The sequence below is a fragment of the Physeter macrocephalus genome, chromosome 14 (genome assembly GCF_002837175.3).
Source record: "Physeter macrocephalus isolate SW-GA chromosome 14, ASM283717v5, whole genome shotgun sequence".
NCBI lineage: Eukaryota > Metazoa > Chordata > Mammalia > Artiodactyla > Physeteridae > Physeter > Physeter macrocephalus.
This window is the reverse complement of record NC_041227.1, coordinates 121,654,356-121,668,745: the sequence shown is the minus strand read 5'-3', so window position 1 is coordinate 121,668,745 and position 14,390 is coordinate 121,654,356. Positions and strand designations below refer to the sequence as shown.

Below are 14,390 nucleotides of genomic sequence, written 5' to 3'. Positions count from 1 at the left end.
GCAGAGATGGGAAGCAGGCTCTCTCATAATCTTATAAAGGCACGAATCCCATTCATGTGGGCTCCACCCTCATGATCTCACCTAATCCTAATTAACTCTCAAAGGCCCCATTTCCTAATACATCACACTGGGGGGAGGATTTCATCTTACGAATTTTGTAGCAACAGAAACATTTAGTCCATAACAGCATCTGACCAAGGAACTAACTTTACAGTGAAATAAGTAAAGAAACTGGCTGTCCTGTCAGATTCACTAGCCCCGTATTGCGGACCCCGACAACCAGAAGCAGCTGGCTTTAAGGAGCAGTGGAATGACCCAGGGAATTCACGCCTACTGAGCCAGCTGGAAGGCAAGAGCTTGAGAGCTTGGATTCTGTTTACAATAGTCCCTGGGTATCCTCGGGGAATTGGTCCAGGACAGCTCTTCCTGTACCCTCCCACACCCAGATAACAAAATCCAAGCATGCTCAAGTCCCTTATATAAAATAGCATAGTATTTGCATATAACCTACACACATTCTCCCATGTACTTTATTTTATTTTTTTTTGCGGTACGCGGGCCTCTCACTGTTGTGGCCCCTCCCGTTGCGGAGCACAGGCTCCGGACGCGCAGGCTCAGCGGCCATGGCTCACGGGCCCAGCCGCTCTGCGGCATGTGGGATCTTCCCGGACCGGGGCACGAACCCGCGTCCCCTGCATCGGCAGGCGGACTCTCAACCACTGCGCCACCAGGGAAGCCCCTCCCGTATACTTTAAATAATCTCCAGATCACTTATAATACCTAATGAGAACCTATTTTATTTATTTATTTTTAATTTATTTTATATTTTTTGGCTGCATTGGGTCTTCGTTGCGGTGCGTGGGCTTCTCATTGCGGTGGCTTCTCTTGTTGCAGAGCACGGGCTCTAGGCGCCTGGGCTCAGTAGTTGTGACTCGCGGGCTCTAGAGCGCAGGCTCAGTAGTTGTGGCGCACGGCCTTAGTTGCTCCGTGGCATGTGGGATCTTCCTGGACCAGGGATCAAACCGGTGTCCCCTGCATTGGTAGGCAGATTCTTAACCACTGCACCACCAGGGAAGTCCCGAGAACCTATTTTAAAGTCGGTTTCCTCCGTTATGAGATTGTAAACTCTGAAGGCTGTCACCATTTTTAATATCTTTCTATTTAAGTACATAGGGTTGTACTTTATATAGTGCAGGATACAGGTTGCAAACGTGTAGATTCTGGGCTATATCTGAACTGCATTCATTTTGATCAATCTGAAGTGTTTTTTGTTTTTTAAACTGACAGTTGCCAACATTTAAAAATCAAGAGATTTCATGTGAAATGCACATTTCCCCCTTCTCTTGAAAAATTCGAAGATCTGGCCATTTTAGGCCCACATTCCCAAAGCTGCGCTCTTTAAACAAAACAGGCATTTCCATCCGCCAAAGTCCTCACTTTGCTCACTTGATTTACTTTCACTAGTCACCTGGCCCCTGAAGGCATATAAGTTTGCCACCCTTGCTGCTCCGTGGAACTATACTGAATAAATGAATTTGGCAGTTAATGCTTGTACGTTCATTTTCATTTCACATATGCGTTCTATCCTTCTAACTCCATTATAATAAGCCACTTGGTGGACAGAATCCTGTTAACTATTTTTCCTTAAATCACTTTTTGGTGGTCACGTGCTTCAATAAATATTAATATGTTTATAAAACGTTGCTCTTAGCCCCAGACCACTGCGAGTTGAGTCTCCCTGCGTTGGTCTGGGGATGCCTAAAATTTCATCATTATGATTCGTTCCCTGGGTTTAGCCGAGACTTGGTTACTTGTCAGGTAGAGATTAAAATTATTTCCCGATAACACAAACATACAACATTTTAAAGTAGGTATGAGGTGGGAAGTTACCCTTTCCACAGCAAATAAAAAAGTTCTTTCAGAGGTGGTCAAGTTTCTAGCTGGGACCCTGGGAAAGGTGGAGGAGACTGGAATGTAGTTGCATTCTGAAGTTTATCGAAGGCTTTTTGGGTGGGAATTTTACCCGAAGAGTCTCAGAGCGACCCTCGCTCGGGGTCTGGCAGCTTTGGGCGTGGCTTCTGGCACAGCCCCGGAGTAGTTGTCACTGGGATCAATTTCAGGACTCTCTAGAGCCCAGCCTTCGGAGTTTCACATTTCTGGGGGCTCGTCTCCCCGCCCCCAGGTAATTTCCCTCCGCTGCTGGCGCTGCCCTGCCCCCTCGGTCGCTGGAGTCTCCCCCCCGCCCGACACCCTCTCTGGCTCTTTCAGCATCAGTTTCCCCAAGGGGGCAGGAGGGGGACGAATTTGGGGGCTTCCCTGCTCTCGTCTTGGAGCCGGGGAAGGGGAGATGCGGGCAGGAGGCCCTGTGAGTTCAGGCTCGGCAGCCGGCTCCCGAGGCCTTTGGCCCGGGGCACTTCGCGAGGGAGCGCCCCTCTCCCCGGAGCCGCCAGCGGCTGCAGTCCAGCCACGCCGAGCGGAGGGGGCCCGGGGCTCCCCGCCCCCGACCCGGCGTTGCCGCGCTCCCCCTAGCGGCCGCCGTGCGGCCTCTCTCCGTCCCAGGCTCGTCGGCGGCGCAGCTCACGTGACCGCGCTCCGGGCCTGCGGCCGCTGTCGGTTCCCCCAGTCACCGAGCGAGAGGGAAGAAACAAGATGGCGGCTGAAGGCGATCCGGAGTGGGGCCCCAGCAATTCGGATTGAGCCTTCTCCCTCCACCCGCTTCCGCCGGCCGGGCCCCTCCCGCCCGGCCCCGCGGGCCTCGCCACCCGGCCCCGGCGTTCCCCTTCCCCCCCCGCCTCGGCTCCGACATGAGGGGCCGGCGGGGCAGGCCGCCCAAGCAGCCCGCGGCTCCCGCTGCGGAGCGCTGCGCCCCGGCCCCGCCGCCGCCGCCGCCGCCCACGTCCGGACCCATCGGGGGGCTCCGCTCGCGGCACCGCGGCAGCAGCCGGGGCAGGTGGGCCGCCGCCCAGGCTGAGGTGGCGCCCAAGACGCGGCTGAGCTCGCCCAGGGGGGGCAGCAGTAGCCGGAGGAAGCCGCCGCCGCCGCCGGCCCCCCCTAGCACCAGCGCCCCGGGCCGGGGGGGGCGAGGAGGCGGGGGCGGCAGGACGGGGGGCGGGGGCGGCGGCGGCCACCTGGCCCGGACCACCCCGGCCCGGAGGGCCGTCAACAAAGTGGTGTACGATGACCACGAGAGCGAGGAGGAGGAGGAGGAGGAGGACATGGTCTCCGAGGAGGAGGAGGAGGAGGAGGAGGACGGCGAGGCTGAGGAGACCCAGGATTCCGAGGACGACGAGGAGGATGAGATGGAAGAGGACGACGATGACTCCGATTATCCGGAGGAGATGGAAGACGACGACGACGACGACGCCAGTTATTGCACGGAAAGCAGCTTCAGGAGCCATAGCACCTATAGCAGCACTCCAGGTACCCACCCAGCCCAGTTGCTGCAGACTCCTTCCCCACCTCCTCCCCCTTCTCCCCTCGCTCACTCCCTCTCTGGTCTCCCCCCACCCCCTCCTCCCCCCCAGACAGAGGGGAAATGCGACGGCACATCAAGTGGCAAAAAACTAGATTTACAAGAGGAAAGAGGCGCATTGTTCAAAATGGAGATTGCATTGTTGCAGTTCGCAGGCCACACACTCGCGCTCTCTCTCCCTCTCCCCCCACCAACCCCCTCTTTTTCCTCTTAAAAATTTGTGCCAGTGCAGTGTCTCCACCGGGCAGGGTTGAAACTTTGGCACACACACATCCATTGCATTCATTTTTCTCCCCTTGTTTTGGTTTGGTTTTTTGGAATGAAAGAAGCCTCTTGTTTTTGCAAACCTCTTTGCATTTCTAATGTGGTTTCTTTTAGATTTTTATTCTATATCTGTTCCTAAAAAGGGAATTCAGGATTTAGACAGATTGTGCCATACAAACACACACAAAACATGCTTCTCTTCACCCCCCGAGCTGTGTGGTTTTAAAAGTGTCTTAAGGAAATAGATCAGTTGGGTTAGTAGGGGAGCCTTATCTGGTCCTGTGTGTTTGTTTTTATTCTTGAGTGCTAATGGGCGCGTGCAACAGTTGCGGGTAAATGGCCGATTAAAAAGCAAAGCAGAAACACCAAAGGAAACCAAAACAAATTTAGTATTTCGTCTGATTCAAAATCATTTCGGTAAAATGCAAAATAAAATAAGAGACCTCAGGAACATGCGTCTTAACTAATTTGATCCCTTTGAGAAATGCAATTTCCTGTCACCTGTTGCAGAGACGTATAGCTGATCATGCAGGCGCAATTGCTGAAGATGAACTTTTGGACCAACTCCCAAGTCACACAGCAGAAGTATAGGGAGATTTATTGCAAAATGACTTTTTATTTTCATTCTGTTTCTGACGATAATCGTCCTCCCTGATGTGTAATGAACTTCTCCATGGTGACTCCTCTCCTATTTTCTCAGAGTTCCTCTAGGCTGGTGCTGAGATACATTTTGTTTATTTAAAAAACACACACATACACACACAATGGCGGCTTTGTATTAAATACGTGCTTGCGGCTGACTAAATTGTGAAAAAAACCGTAACTTACAGCGATAACCTGCAAGACTTTTCCTTTATATTTTTGTTAATCTGGATTAACTAAATTAGAATCCAGTTTTCAGAGCATTTACAAAGTAAAGTTCATGAGGGAATAGGATCTTAACAAAGTGATAAAGGTGTGTCACTTGTTTTTAAAAGAGACTAGGATAGTAGAGGTGGTTAAATTTAAATGTGTCGCTGTTTTTTTTAATAAATGCCTAAATACTCATTGGAGGAGTATGAGTATTAAGTCAGATGTAAACCTGTTTAGATTGTCCTAACAGCACATGAAAAAGGTAATTTCTTTTGCCTGACAGTATCTGCCTGTCTTTGGGGTCGGGTGTGGGGAGAGCTGGCAGGAGAATGAAGGGAGTGAGTCAAAGTCAAGTGTTTGTGTCCTGTATGTAGAAGGGACTACACGCCATTCTTCACTTCTTGCCAACTTAATTTTAGTACATCTTTTATAGTAATAGTTTTTACTTTAGGAAATCACACGTGGTCTTTTCTACCAACAGCCCAGAATGGAAAGACCCGCGGAGAGTACATTACACTATTGGAGGAAGTTTTCTCAGATGAGACAGAGCTAAGGCGTTTTGGCAGGGTGGTTCAGCTAACTTTAACTCCTCTTTGAAGGCCTAGCAAATAATATTTAGGGTTGAGAGCCGTGTATACGCTGAGTTAAATTACAGTTTGTGGTTAGGTTTCCTTTTTTAAAAAGATGTTTATATCTTTATGTACTTCCGTGACATTTCATTTTTTCTGATGACATTCGTAGTCCACCTGTGTATGCTTGTCCTATCTTTATGTGAAATTATGGATTATATATCCTTACATTAATCTTACACCCCGTGCAGTTCCTAGTACAGCGTCTCACACACAGCCGGTGCTCATCAGAGATTGGTTGGACAGATGACTGTTAGTAGGTGAGAACTTGTAATAGATGAAGTTGTGCTAATTCTACTGTGGGTGCCATAATTCCTAAATATTTTGGATTTTGGAAACTAAATATTGGTCTAATTAGATTTTGATACTTTGACCAGGGACTGTTTTTAGTAGCAGAGTTAGTGTGTTTTGAGCTGCTGTTTCATATTGGATGTGGTGTTAACGTGTCAGATGTTTTACTTTTTGAAACATTATTTCTCAAGATTATGGTGGAAGAGATGATACATTTTGCGTTCTAAACTTTTAGAATATGTCTACTTGCCTAGAATAACAATGCATGACAGTGAGTTGTTTAGGCTAAGCACTTGTTTCATTAGTTTTATTGTCTGTACTTCTAGGTAAATGTGTATGTATGTGCTTTGGAAGGAAAAATGTTCTAGATGGTTTAAGATATCCCCAAAGCTCATAAATAAATATGTTTGGTGGATTTGAATCCAGCTGTATCGTCAGGGCTCAGAGGAATATACTTTATTGGTAATTGAGAGAAGATGATTAAGCTTTGTAAACTAGAATGTTGGCTTAAGTACTAAATATTCAATTCCTAGTATAAGAAATTATTCATTCATCTATTCATATGTTGAGTACTTTGTAGGTAATATACCTGTTGATGCGAAGACATTGGTTGATGTTACTAGCTTAATTTTCTAAAACCATATATTTAAAAAAGTTTATTCACTGGAGGTGAAACGTTTTCCTTTTAATGGAGAAAAATTTTAAATGGGTACGTAAGGTACTCACATGACAGATATTACTATAGGTATAACAACTTGTTAATACAAAATTGAAATCATCTAGTTTTGCTTAAATTCAAGGCATTTGGCTGAATAAGGCTTTTCTTTTTATCGTTAAAATTTAGAGTTATTTCAGCCTGTAGGTTTTATGACATAGTTTGCCAGTACATTGAGAAGGATTGTATAGAAAATCTGTTTTGAATAGGCATTTGGTAAAGTTTTGACAGCACCTTGAAATCAAGCATTTTCTAATTCAAAAAAGTTAAATCAGACTTTAAACAGAATAGTTCTTGCATTTAACTTGTGTGGAACTTCTGAGAATACCTAGGTGGTATTTTGAAATTTGGAGCTCCTGATGGCTTCAGAAAGCAAAAGCCCTGGTGCTGCCCTGGGAGAGTTAGTGATTTATGTCCTCTAAGGCAGGGGTCCCCAACCCCCGGGTCCGGTACTGGTCCGCAGCCTGTTAGGAACCGGCCCGCACAGCAGGAGGTGAGGGCGAGGGGCGAAGCTTCATCTGCCTCTCCCCATCGCTCACATTACCGCCTGAACCGTCACCGCCCCGCCCCCGCCACCCCTGTGCATGGAAAAATTGTCTTCCACGAAGCCGGTCCGTGCCAAAAAGGTTGGGGACCTGTGCTGTAAGGATTATGACAGTGGAGATGGGTGGCGTAGGTGCCATGAATGAATTGTAGATTTATCTGAAGCAGAATTTGTTACCTGGTGGCAGTATTTATTCTCACCGGTGTCAACCAAATATCTTTTCATTGTGCTTGGAATTCCTGATTGCTACAAGTGAGGTACAAAGTGCAGTGGAGATTTTAAGGAGGGCGCGGTCATCCCCTATTTGGGGGAGTTGGTGTGGGCTACGCTTCCTGGATGGGCATGTGGCTAGTGAGGATGGACAGAAGCAGGGAGGGAGCAGGGTGAAGCAAGGCGCTGACTCTCAAGTGCAGGCAGTCTTCAGTCACCTGGCTTAGCCAGAGCCTGAGTATGTGAATAGGAAATAAAAAAATAAAGCACCATTGTTGGGCAGTACTTAGAGAACCAGGCTATAGCATCTCCTCTCTCCCTCATTTGTAGGATAACAGTCGGGGTAGATCAGTGATCCTCAGTCATTTTTCACTCCTGGAACACCCAAGGGATTTGCTGTATTCCTATCAGCACCATGTGGGAGCATGAAACAAAACCACATCAAATCGTGGATACTGTTAAATCACCAATGCAGCCAGTTCTTTCCCCCACAAATTGAGAGAATTAACGGAAGAGGTGATTTCTGAAGTCTCCTCCCTTCCCACCCTCCTGTCTATTTCAGATCTATTTCATTTGTGGGTACTGGGGATCAATCAGAAGATCTGGAAACAAGCGGGATGTGATTTCAGGGGGACATCAGGAAGTTTAGCATTACTTCTGTTCTGCAAGATGGATTGGAAGAGGACAGATAACTGGTGGGGAATGTGGATGGGTTTTTGTAGCCCTGGATGGGAAGATCAATTCAGGAGGTCCTTCAGAATTCTCCAGCATCAGAAGTGTAGACAGAGGAATGCATCAGATATGCCTCTGTAAGAGTGGCAATGCTTTCAGTAGGAACAGGAATTCAAGATTATAAGGGAAATTAATGAGATCTGTTTTCAGGTATTGGTATCTGAAGTGGTTAAATGTGAGAATTAAAAGAAAGAAAATGCGGCCCCCAAAGAGTTATTAAAAAGTTGGACAACATGACCTGTGGGTATTAGAGAGGTGTGTCTGAGGTATGCAATAATAGATGGTCTGTGTACAGCTCAGGCTCAGTACTCTTCTGGTGTATATTTGGAAGTGGAGCTGGGTATTGAAATGTGTGTGTGCAGCAGGATTGAGGATATTAAGGCCAGGAGCTCTGGTCTGTTCCATTAGGTCTGCCTTTCCTCCCTCTTCAAGACCCCATGTCCTCCCTGTGACTGCAGATCCTTGGTGGGGGGATGCCAGGGGTGAGAAGGTGGTAGTAGTGGTGGCAGACTGGTAGTCTGGGTGACATAGACAGGAGCAAATCCTAGTAGATGCCCTCTTTGCGTGGGGTAGATTGCTCCCTCCCTGGTCCTTAGCCATGCTCCGGGATCTCTTCCTAGAAGTCTTCCCAGAGTTCTGTTGCTCGCCTTGGTCTCCTCTCTCTCTCTCTCTCTATCTCTCTCTCTCTCTCTCTCTCTCTTTCTCTCTCTCTCTCTTTTTTTTTTTGGCCGCACCGCTTGGCATGTGGGATCTTAGTTCCCCGACCAGGGATCGAACCCGCGCCCCCTGCAGTAGAAGCACGGGGTCTTAACCACTGGACCGCCAGGGAAGTCCTCTCTTCTCTTTGAATGCCTTTTATAGCAGTTATAGCCTCATCTTCATAATTTAGCACTAGTTTAGCACTGACCCTCATTATTCTAATTTTTTTCATGCTTTCAGTTCTTTAAAATGATAAGCTTCAGGAGACAGAACATTTCTTTTAAAAAAAAACTTAGAAAATGCACTTTAAAAGATAGTAAAATGCAGATAGTATTAAAATGCATATAGCTAAATATAATATTTTAATTGTTTTGTCTACTGGTATGTATCAGATTATTTTATATATTTTTCTAGATACTAAGTTACATTCCTCAAGTTTTTTTTTTTGTTTTTTTTTTTTTGCGGTACGCGGGCCTCTCACTGCTGTGGCCTCTCCCGTTGCGGAGCACAGGCTCCGGACGCGCAGGCTCAGCGGCCATGGCTCACGGGCCCAGCCGCTCCGCGGCATATGGGATCCTCCCGGACCGGGGCATATGGGATCCTCCCGGACCGGGGCACGAACCCGTGTCCCCTGCATCAGCAGGCGGTCTCTCAACCACTGTGCCACCAGGGAAGCCCCTCAAGTATTTTTTGATTGCTGGTTGATTTTTAAAAATAGTAACAGTAAGAGCTAACATTGGACATCTAAATTACTGAATTATTTTTTAGCAGTATTTAATAAAAATTATATTTAAAAATTACCAAAAAATTGGGAATTCCCTGGTGGTCCAGGGGTTAGGACTCTGAGCTCTCACTGACGAGGGCCCAGGTTCAACACCTGGTCGGGGAACTAAGATCCCACAAGCTGGAGTGGCCAAAAAAAAATTTTTTTTAATTATATATATATACACACACACACACTTTTGCATTTTTAAAATAGCAGCTTTATTGAGATACAGTATACGTACCATAAAATTCACCCTTTAAAAAAAGTGTAGTATTCAGTGGTTTTTAGTATATTCATGGAGTTGTGAATATATCATCCCTACCTAATTCCAGAACATTTTTTATCACCCCAACAAGAAACCCATATCCATAGTAGTCACTCCCTGTTCTCTCCCTCCCCTGCTCCATCCCCTGGCAACCATTACTTTCATTCTCTGTTGATTTGTCTCTTTTGGAACTTTCTTATGAAAGGAATCATACAATATGTGGCTTCTTTCACTTAGCATAATGTTTTCAAGGTTTATGGATCTTGGAGCATGTAACAGCACTATATTTAAATAATATTCCATTATATGGATATACCACATTTTGCTCATCCATTCATCGACATTGGAATTGTTTCTACTTTTTGGCTGTTATGAATAATCCTGCTGCTAACCTTCGTGTATAGGTTTTTGTCTGGACAAGATATCCTAGGAGTGGAATAGGTGGATTATTACAAATACAATTTTAATAGAATCTTTATAACCAGACTTATTTTGTTCATTACAGTGGTTTTAAAACAGTTCTCGTAGGATGAATGAGAGCTGGTTTGTAAATCTTCCAAAATATCTACGATTTTTGGATTGCTTTAGGTCAGCCTGGAGAATTTATACCAGGGTTTGTCAGAGAAGGAGCAGTGTAAGTGGAGTCGTTTTTCCACATAGTCAATGTGAGGGCGTCTGGCAGGCTTCGGAGGCACCCACATATGTCAGCCCACCACAAAATCTTAGGCTGTCATGATACGTGAGAGTCTCAGGATTTTAGATAAATCTTTTATGAATGTCAAGGATCTAGGGAGGTAGCATGTAGCACAGAGTTTTAAAGAGTGAAGGATCTGGAACCAGTCCTCATGGGTTTGAATCTGGGCTCTGTGATAATGGGCATTTTGCTCAACTCTTTGTACCTCACTTTCCTCCTTTGTAAAATGGAGATATCATAGTACTGAATTCAGGGTGTTGTGAAGGCTGAATGGATTAATGCATGTGAAGTGCCTAGAACAGTGCCTGGCATATATATAGTAAAGATTCAATAAATAGTAGCTATTATTGTCTGTTGATTTGTTCCTGAACTGAAAGTGGATATTCTGTAGGGATATAGGGACCTTTCTTACAATGTAGTGAGGTAGTATTTTATTCTGTCGAAAGCTGTCAACTGACTCACAAGGTATAAAAATATTTTAAGGACCACATTAAATAAAAATGTACATGAAAATAGAGCCTTATTTTCCCCCCTTTAAAAGAATTACTAAATGTTTAACTTGCCCATTCAAAACATTCAGTTTACCTAACATCTGATTTATTCTAGAGCTAAAATAAATAATACATTTACTTTAGTTATTTACAGGGGTCAGTTAAAGTAGAAATAGTGCTCTTGATAATTTCAGCTCTCTGGTAGTTCCTGTCCTCCATGCCATTTTCCTCTGCCTGTTCCTTAAACACCAAGTTTCCAGGTTTTCAAACCAGCCCCTGGCCCCCTCACTGTCTCCCTCCTTCCCCTGAGATCTCATTTATTCTCAAGTTGTTTTTAAAAATTGCAATGAAAAATTTAAAAATAGTGTAGATTTTATTCCTTTGGGAAAATACATATAATATAAAGATGAAAATGAAAATCATCTGTAATCCCACCAACCAAAGATACTCACTAAACATGTTTCTGTATGTGTATATATATATAATTCCATTTACTGTAACCTGCTTTTATCTACACATTTTTTTAAAGTTATAACTAGGATGACACTAAACAAACTTTTTCCTTGGTATACGGCAAGGTTTTCCCATATCACTGTATCTTTATCAGTCAATCATCCCTAATGATTAGTAATGTTGAGTATCTCTTCATGTGCTTATTTGTTGTCTGTGAAGAAAATCATTGGTGAAGTGTCTGTTGAAATATTTTGCCCATTTAAAAAATATTTATTTATTTATTTAGGCTGTGCTGGGTCTTAGTTGTGGCATACGGGATCTTTAGTGGCAGCATGTGGACTAATTAGTTGCAGCACGCATGCAGGATCTAGTTCCCCAACCAGGAATTGAACCCAGGTCCCCTGCATTGGGAGCGCAGAGTCTTATCCACTGGACTGCCAGGGAACTCCCTTTGCCCAGTTTTTTTTTTTTTTTTTTTTCCGGTACGCGGGCTCCTCCCGTTGTTGCCTCTCCCCTTGCGGAGCACAGGCTCCGGACGCGCAGGCTCAGCGGCCATGGCTCACGGGCCCAGCCGCTCCGCGGCATGTGGGATCTTCCCGGACCAGGGCACGAACCCGCGTCCCCTGCATCGGCAGGCAGACTCTCAACCACTGCGCCACCAGGGAGGCCCTGTGCAGTTTTTAATTGGGTGGTTTTCTTATTATTGAATTTGGAAAGTTCAGCTAGCATAATAATTATTTATGATATATAATTTCCCTAAGCTCTTTTCTCTGTTCCTTTTTCAGAGCATTCTCTTCTTGGATGCAACATCCTGACTTTTATCTCTCTAAGGATATTTATTATAGTTTTTTTTTTTTTTGTAGTTTTCTTCTGTTTCTTTTGTTTCCTCAGATTCCATTCTTAGGTTTTAGTTTTTTCTCTTTGATATTGGAGACTTTTTTCAAGTGCCTCGTGATCCTCAACTGTTCATATTTAGGAGGGAAGCACTGGGTAGCACTTTGTGGGTGGCCATGGGTTGTCAGCTGGTGGGTTTCACTGCAGAGTAATTGGGCAGTGGAACCCCAGGAATCAATATTTGTTTTTGTTTTTGTGTATTTTTGTTGTCTCTTTCACTCTTTTTTTTTTTTCTCCTGTGAGTCTATTTGGTTTCTTAGGGGAAGATTTCTTAAATCTTTTTTCCTGGGGCTGGGAGTAGGGGTCCAAGGGCACGTGACCAATATCCTGGGAAGCCAGATGAGGGAGGGTGAGTAGGGCTCACACCTTGGAGTAGGCACACTTCACTGAATTTCCCTGTTAGGAACCCTGAGCCAACTTTTTTTTTTTTTTCCCAAGTGTGGTGTAATTGACATACAACATTATCTTAGTTGCAGGTGTACAACATAATGGTTTGATATATATATACATTGCCAAATGATCACCACAGTAAGTCTAGTTAACATCTGTCAACATACATAGTTACAAAAACACGTTTTTTTCTTGTGATGAGAACTTTTGAGATCTGCTGTCTTAGCAACTTTCAAACATACAATATAGCACTCTTAACTGTAGTTACCATGTTGTACAGTACATCCCCATAACTTGTTTGTATTGATATTATAACCGGAAGTTTATATCTTTTCACCCCCTTCACCCATTTTGCCCACCCCTTATCCCCTGCTTCTGGCAGCCATCAGTCTGTTCTCTGTATCTATGAGCTTGTTTGTTGGCTTGTTTTTTAGGTTCCATATATAAGTGAGATCATACGGTATTTGTCTTTTTCTGTCTGACTTATTTCACTTAGCATAATGCCCTCAGGGTCCATCCATGTTGTCACACATGGCAGGATTTCCTTCTTTTTTATGGCAGAATCATATTCCATTTCGTGTGTGTGTGTGTGTGTGTATACACCACATTTTTTTAATCCATTCATCCATCAATGGATACTTAGGTTGTTTCATGTCTTGGTTATTGTAAATAATGTTGCAGTGAACATGGGGGTTATAGATGTCTTTTTGAGATAATGATTTCTTTTCCTTTGGATATATCCAGAAGTGGAATTGCTGGATCATATGGTAATTCTATTTTTCATTTTTTGAGGAACTTTCATACTGTTTTCCATAATGGCTGCACCACTTTACACTCCTACCAGCAGTGCATAAGGGTTTCCTTTTTTCCACATCCTCGCCAACACTTGTTATTTCTTGTCTTTTTGATAATAGCCATAATAACAGGTGTGAGGTGATACCTCATTGTGGTTCTTTTCTCTTTGTTCTAGTATGTTTTTACCTTTTGTACTTCTTTGTTGTCAATTTACCAAGTGTTGAGAGGAAAAGGATATTAGCTCATGCTACATATTTATCATATATAAAGTGAAGTCTCATTAAGTATTTCTTTACAAAACAGTTAAAAAATAACTTATCTAATACTTATTCAGCGTGCAAGGTACTGTGTTAAAACCTTCAAAGAGATCCAATTATGGATAAGAAACGGTCCCTACTCTCAGGTCTTTATTCTTTCAAGAGGGAATAATAACACAGTGCATAAATATAAAATAATATAGGGCAGGCAGTGGTAAGTGCTGTAAGAAAAACAGAATTAAATTAGGGAGAGAGATCATATTCTCTATATTTGGGAGATCAGAAATGGTGTCAAGAACAAGGTTGAATTTGAGATATTTCTTGAAGATTGGGTAGGATTTCTCCAGGTGGAGGTTGAACAGAAAGAGAAAGGAGGAGGTGAAAGGTAACAGATGACAGGAAGGTGAAAGTTCAGGGACTGCGTACTTGAGGTCTGAGTGTGGAGGAGGCGAGACTGTAGAGAAGTGGAGATTATGTTTTGGTCTAGTTTGAATAAATGCCAGTCTGAGGAATTTGAACTTAGTAGGCAGTGTGTAGTCATTGAATGTTTTAAAACTGGTGTATGTCATGATAAAGCTGAGCTTTTTGGGAATTCCCTGCCGGTCCAGTGGTTAGGGCTTCACGCTTCCACTGCAGGGGGCATGGGTTCGATCCCTGGTTGGGGAACTAAGACCCGCATGTCATGCGGTGCAGCCAAAAAAAAGCTAAGCTTTTTGAAAAATAATCTGGCTTTGGTGTATAGGATTTATTGGAATAGGAGGGGGCTGATATAATAACTTTTCATAGCTACATAAGATCCCATCCTAAGGCTTTACCAAGTAGTTAAGCTGTGCTGTACAGTCATTCCTTAGTATCTGTGGGCAGTTGGTGGCTGGACCCCCCCCATGATACCTAAATCTGCTGGTGCTCAAGACTCTTACATAAAATGGTGTTGTACAGTTGGCCCTCGAAATCCTTGGATGCCAAACCTGTGCATA

General features: G+C 44.2%; 1 protein-coding gene across 15 annotated transcripts in view; it reads left to right on the top strand.

The window, feature by feature from the left end:
• Positions 1-2,804: 2,804 nt before the first annotated feature.
• Positions 2,805-14,390, top strand: part of BPTF (bromodomain PHD finger transcription factor) — a 144,742-nt gene continuing 133,156 nt past the window's right edge. For all 15 annotated transcript variants that reach the window (XM_007125971.3, XM_024130490.2, XM_024130487.2 and 12 more), the window contains exon 1: positions 2,805-3,420. In XM_007125971.3, the coding sequence (XP_007126033.2) occupies positions 2,805-3,420 (616 nt within the window). The remainder of the gene's footprint in view (positions 3,421-14,390) is intronic.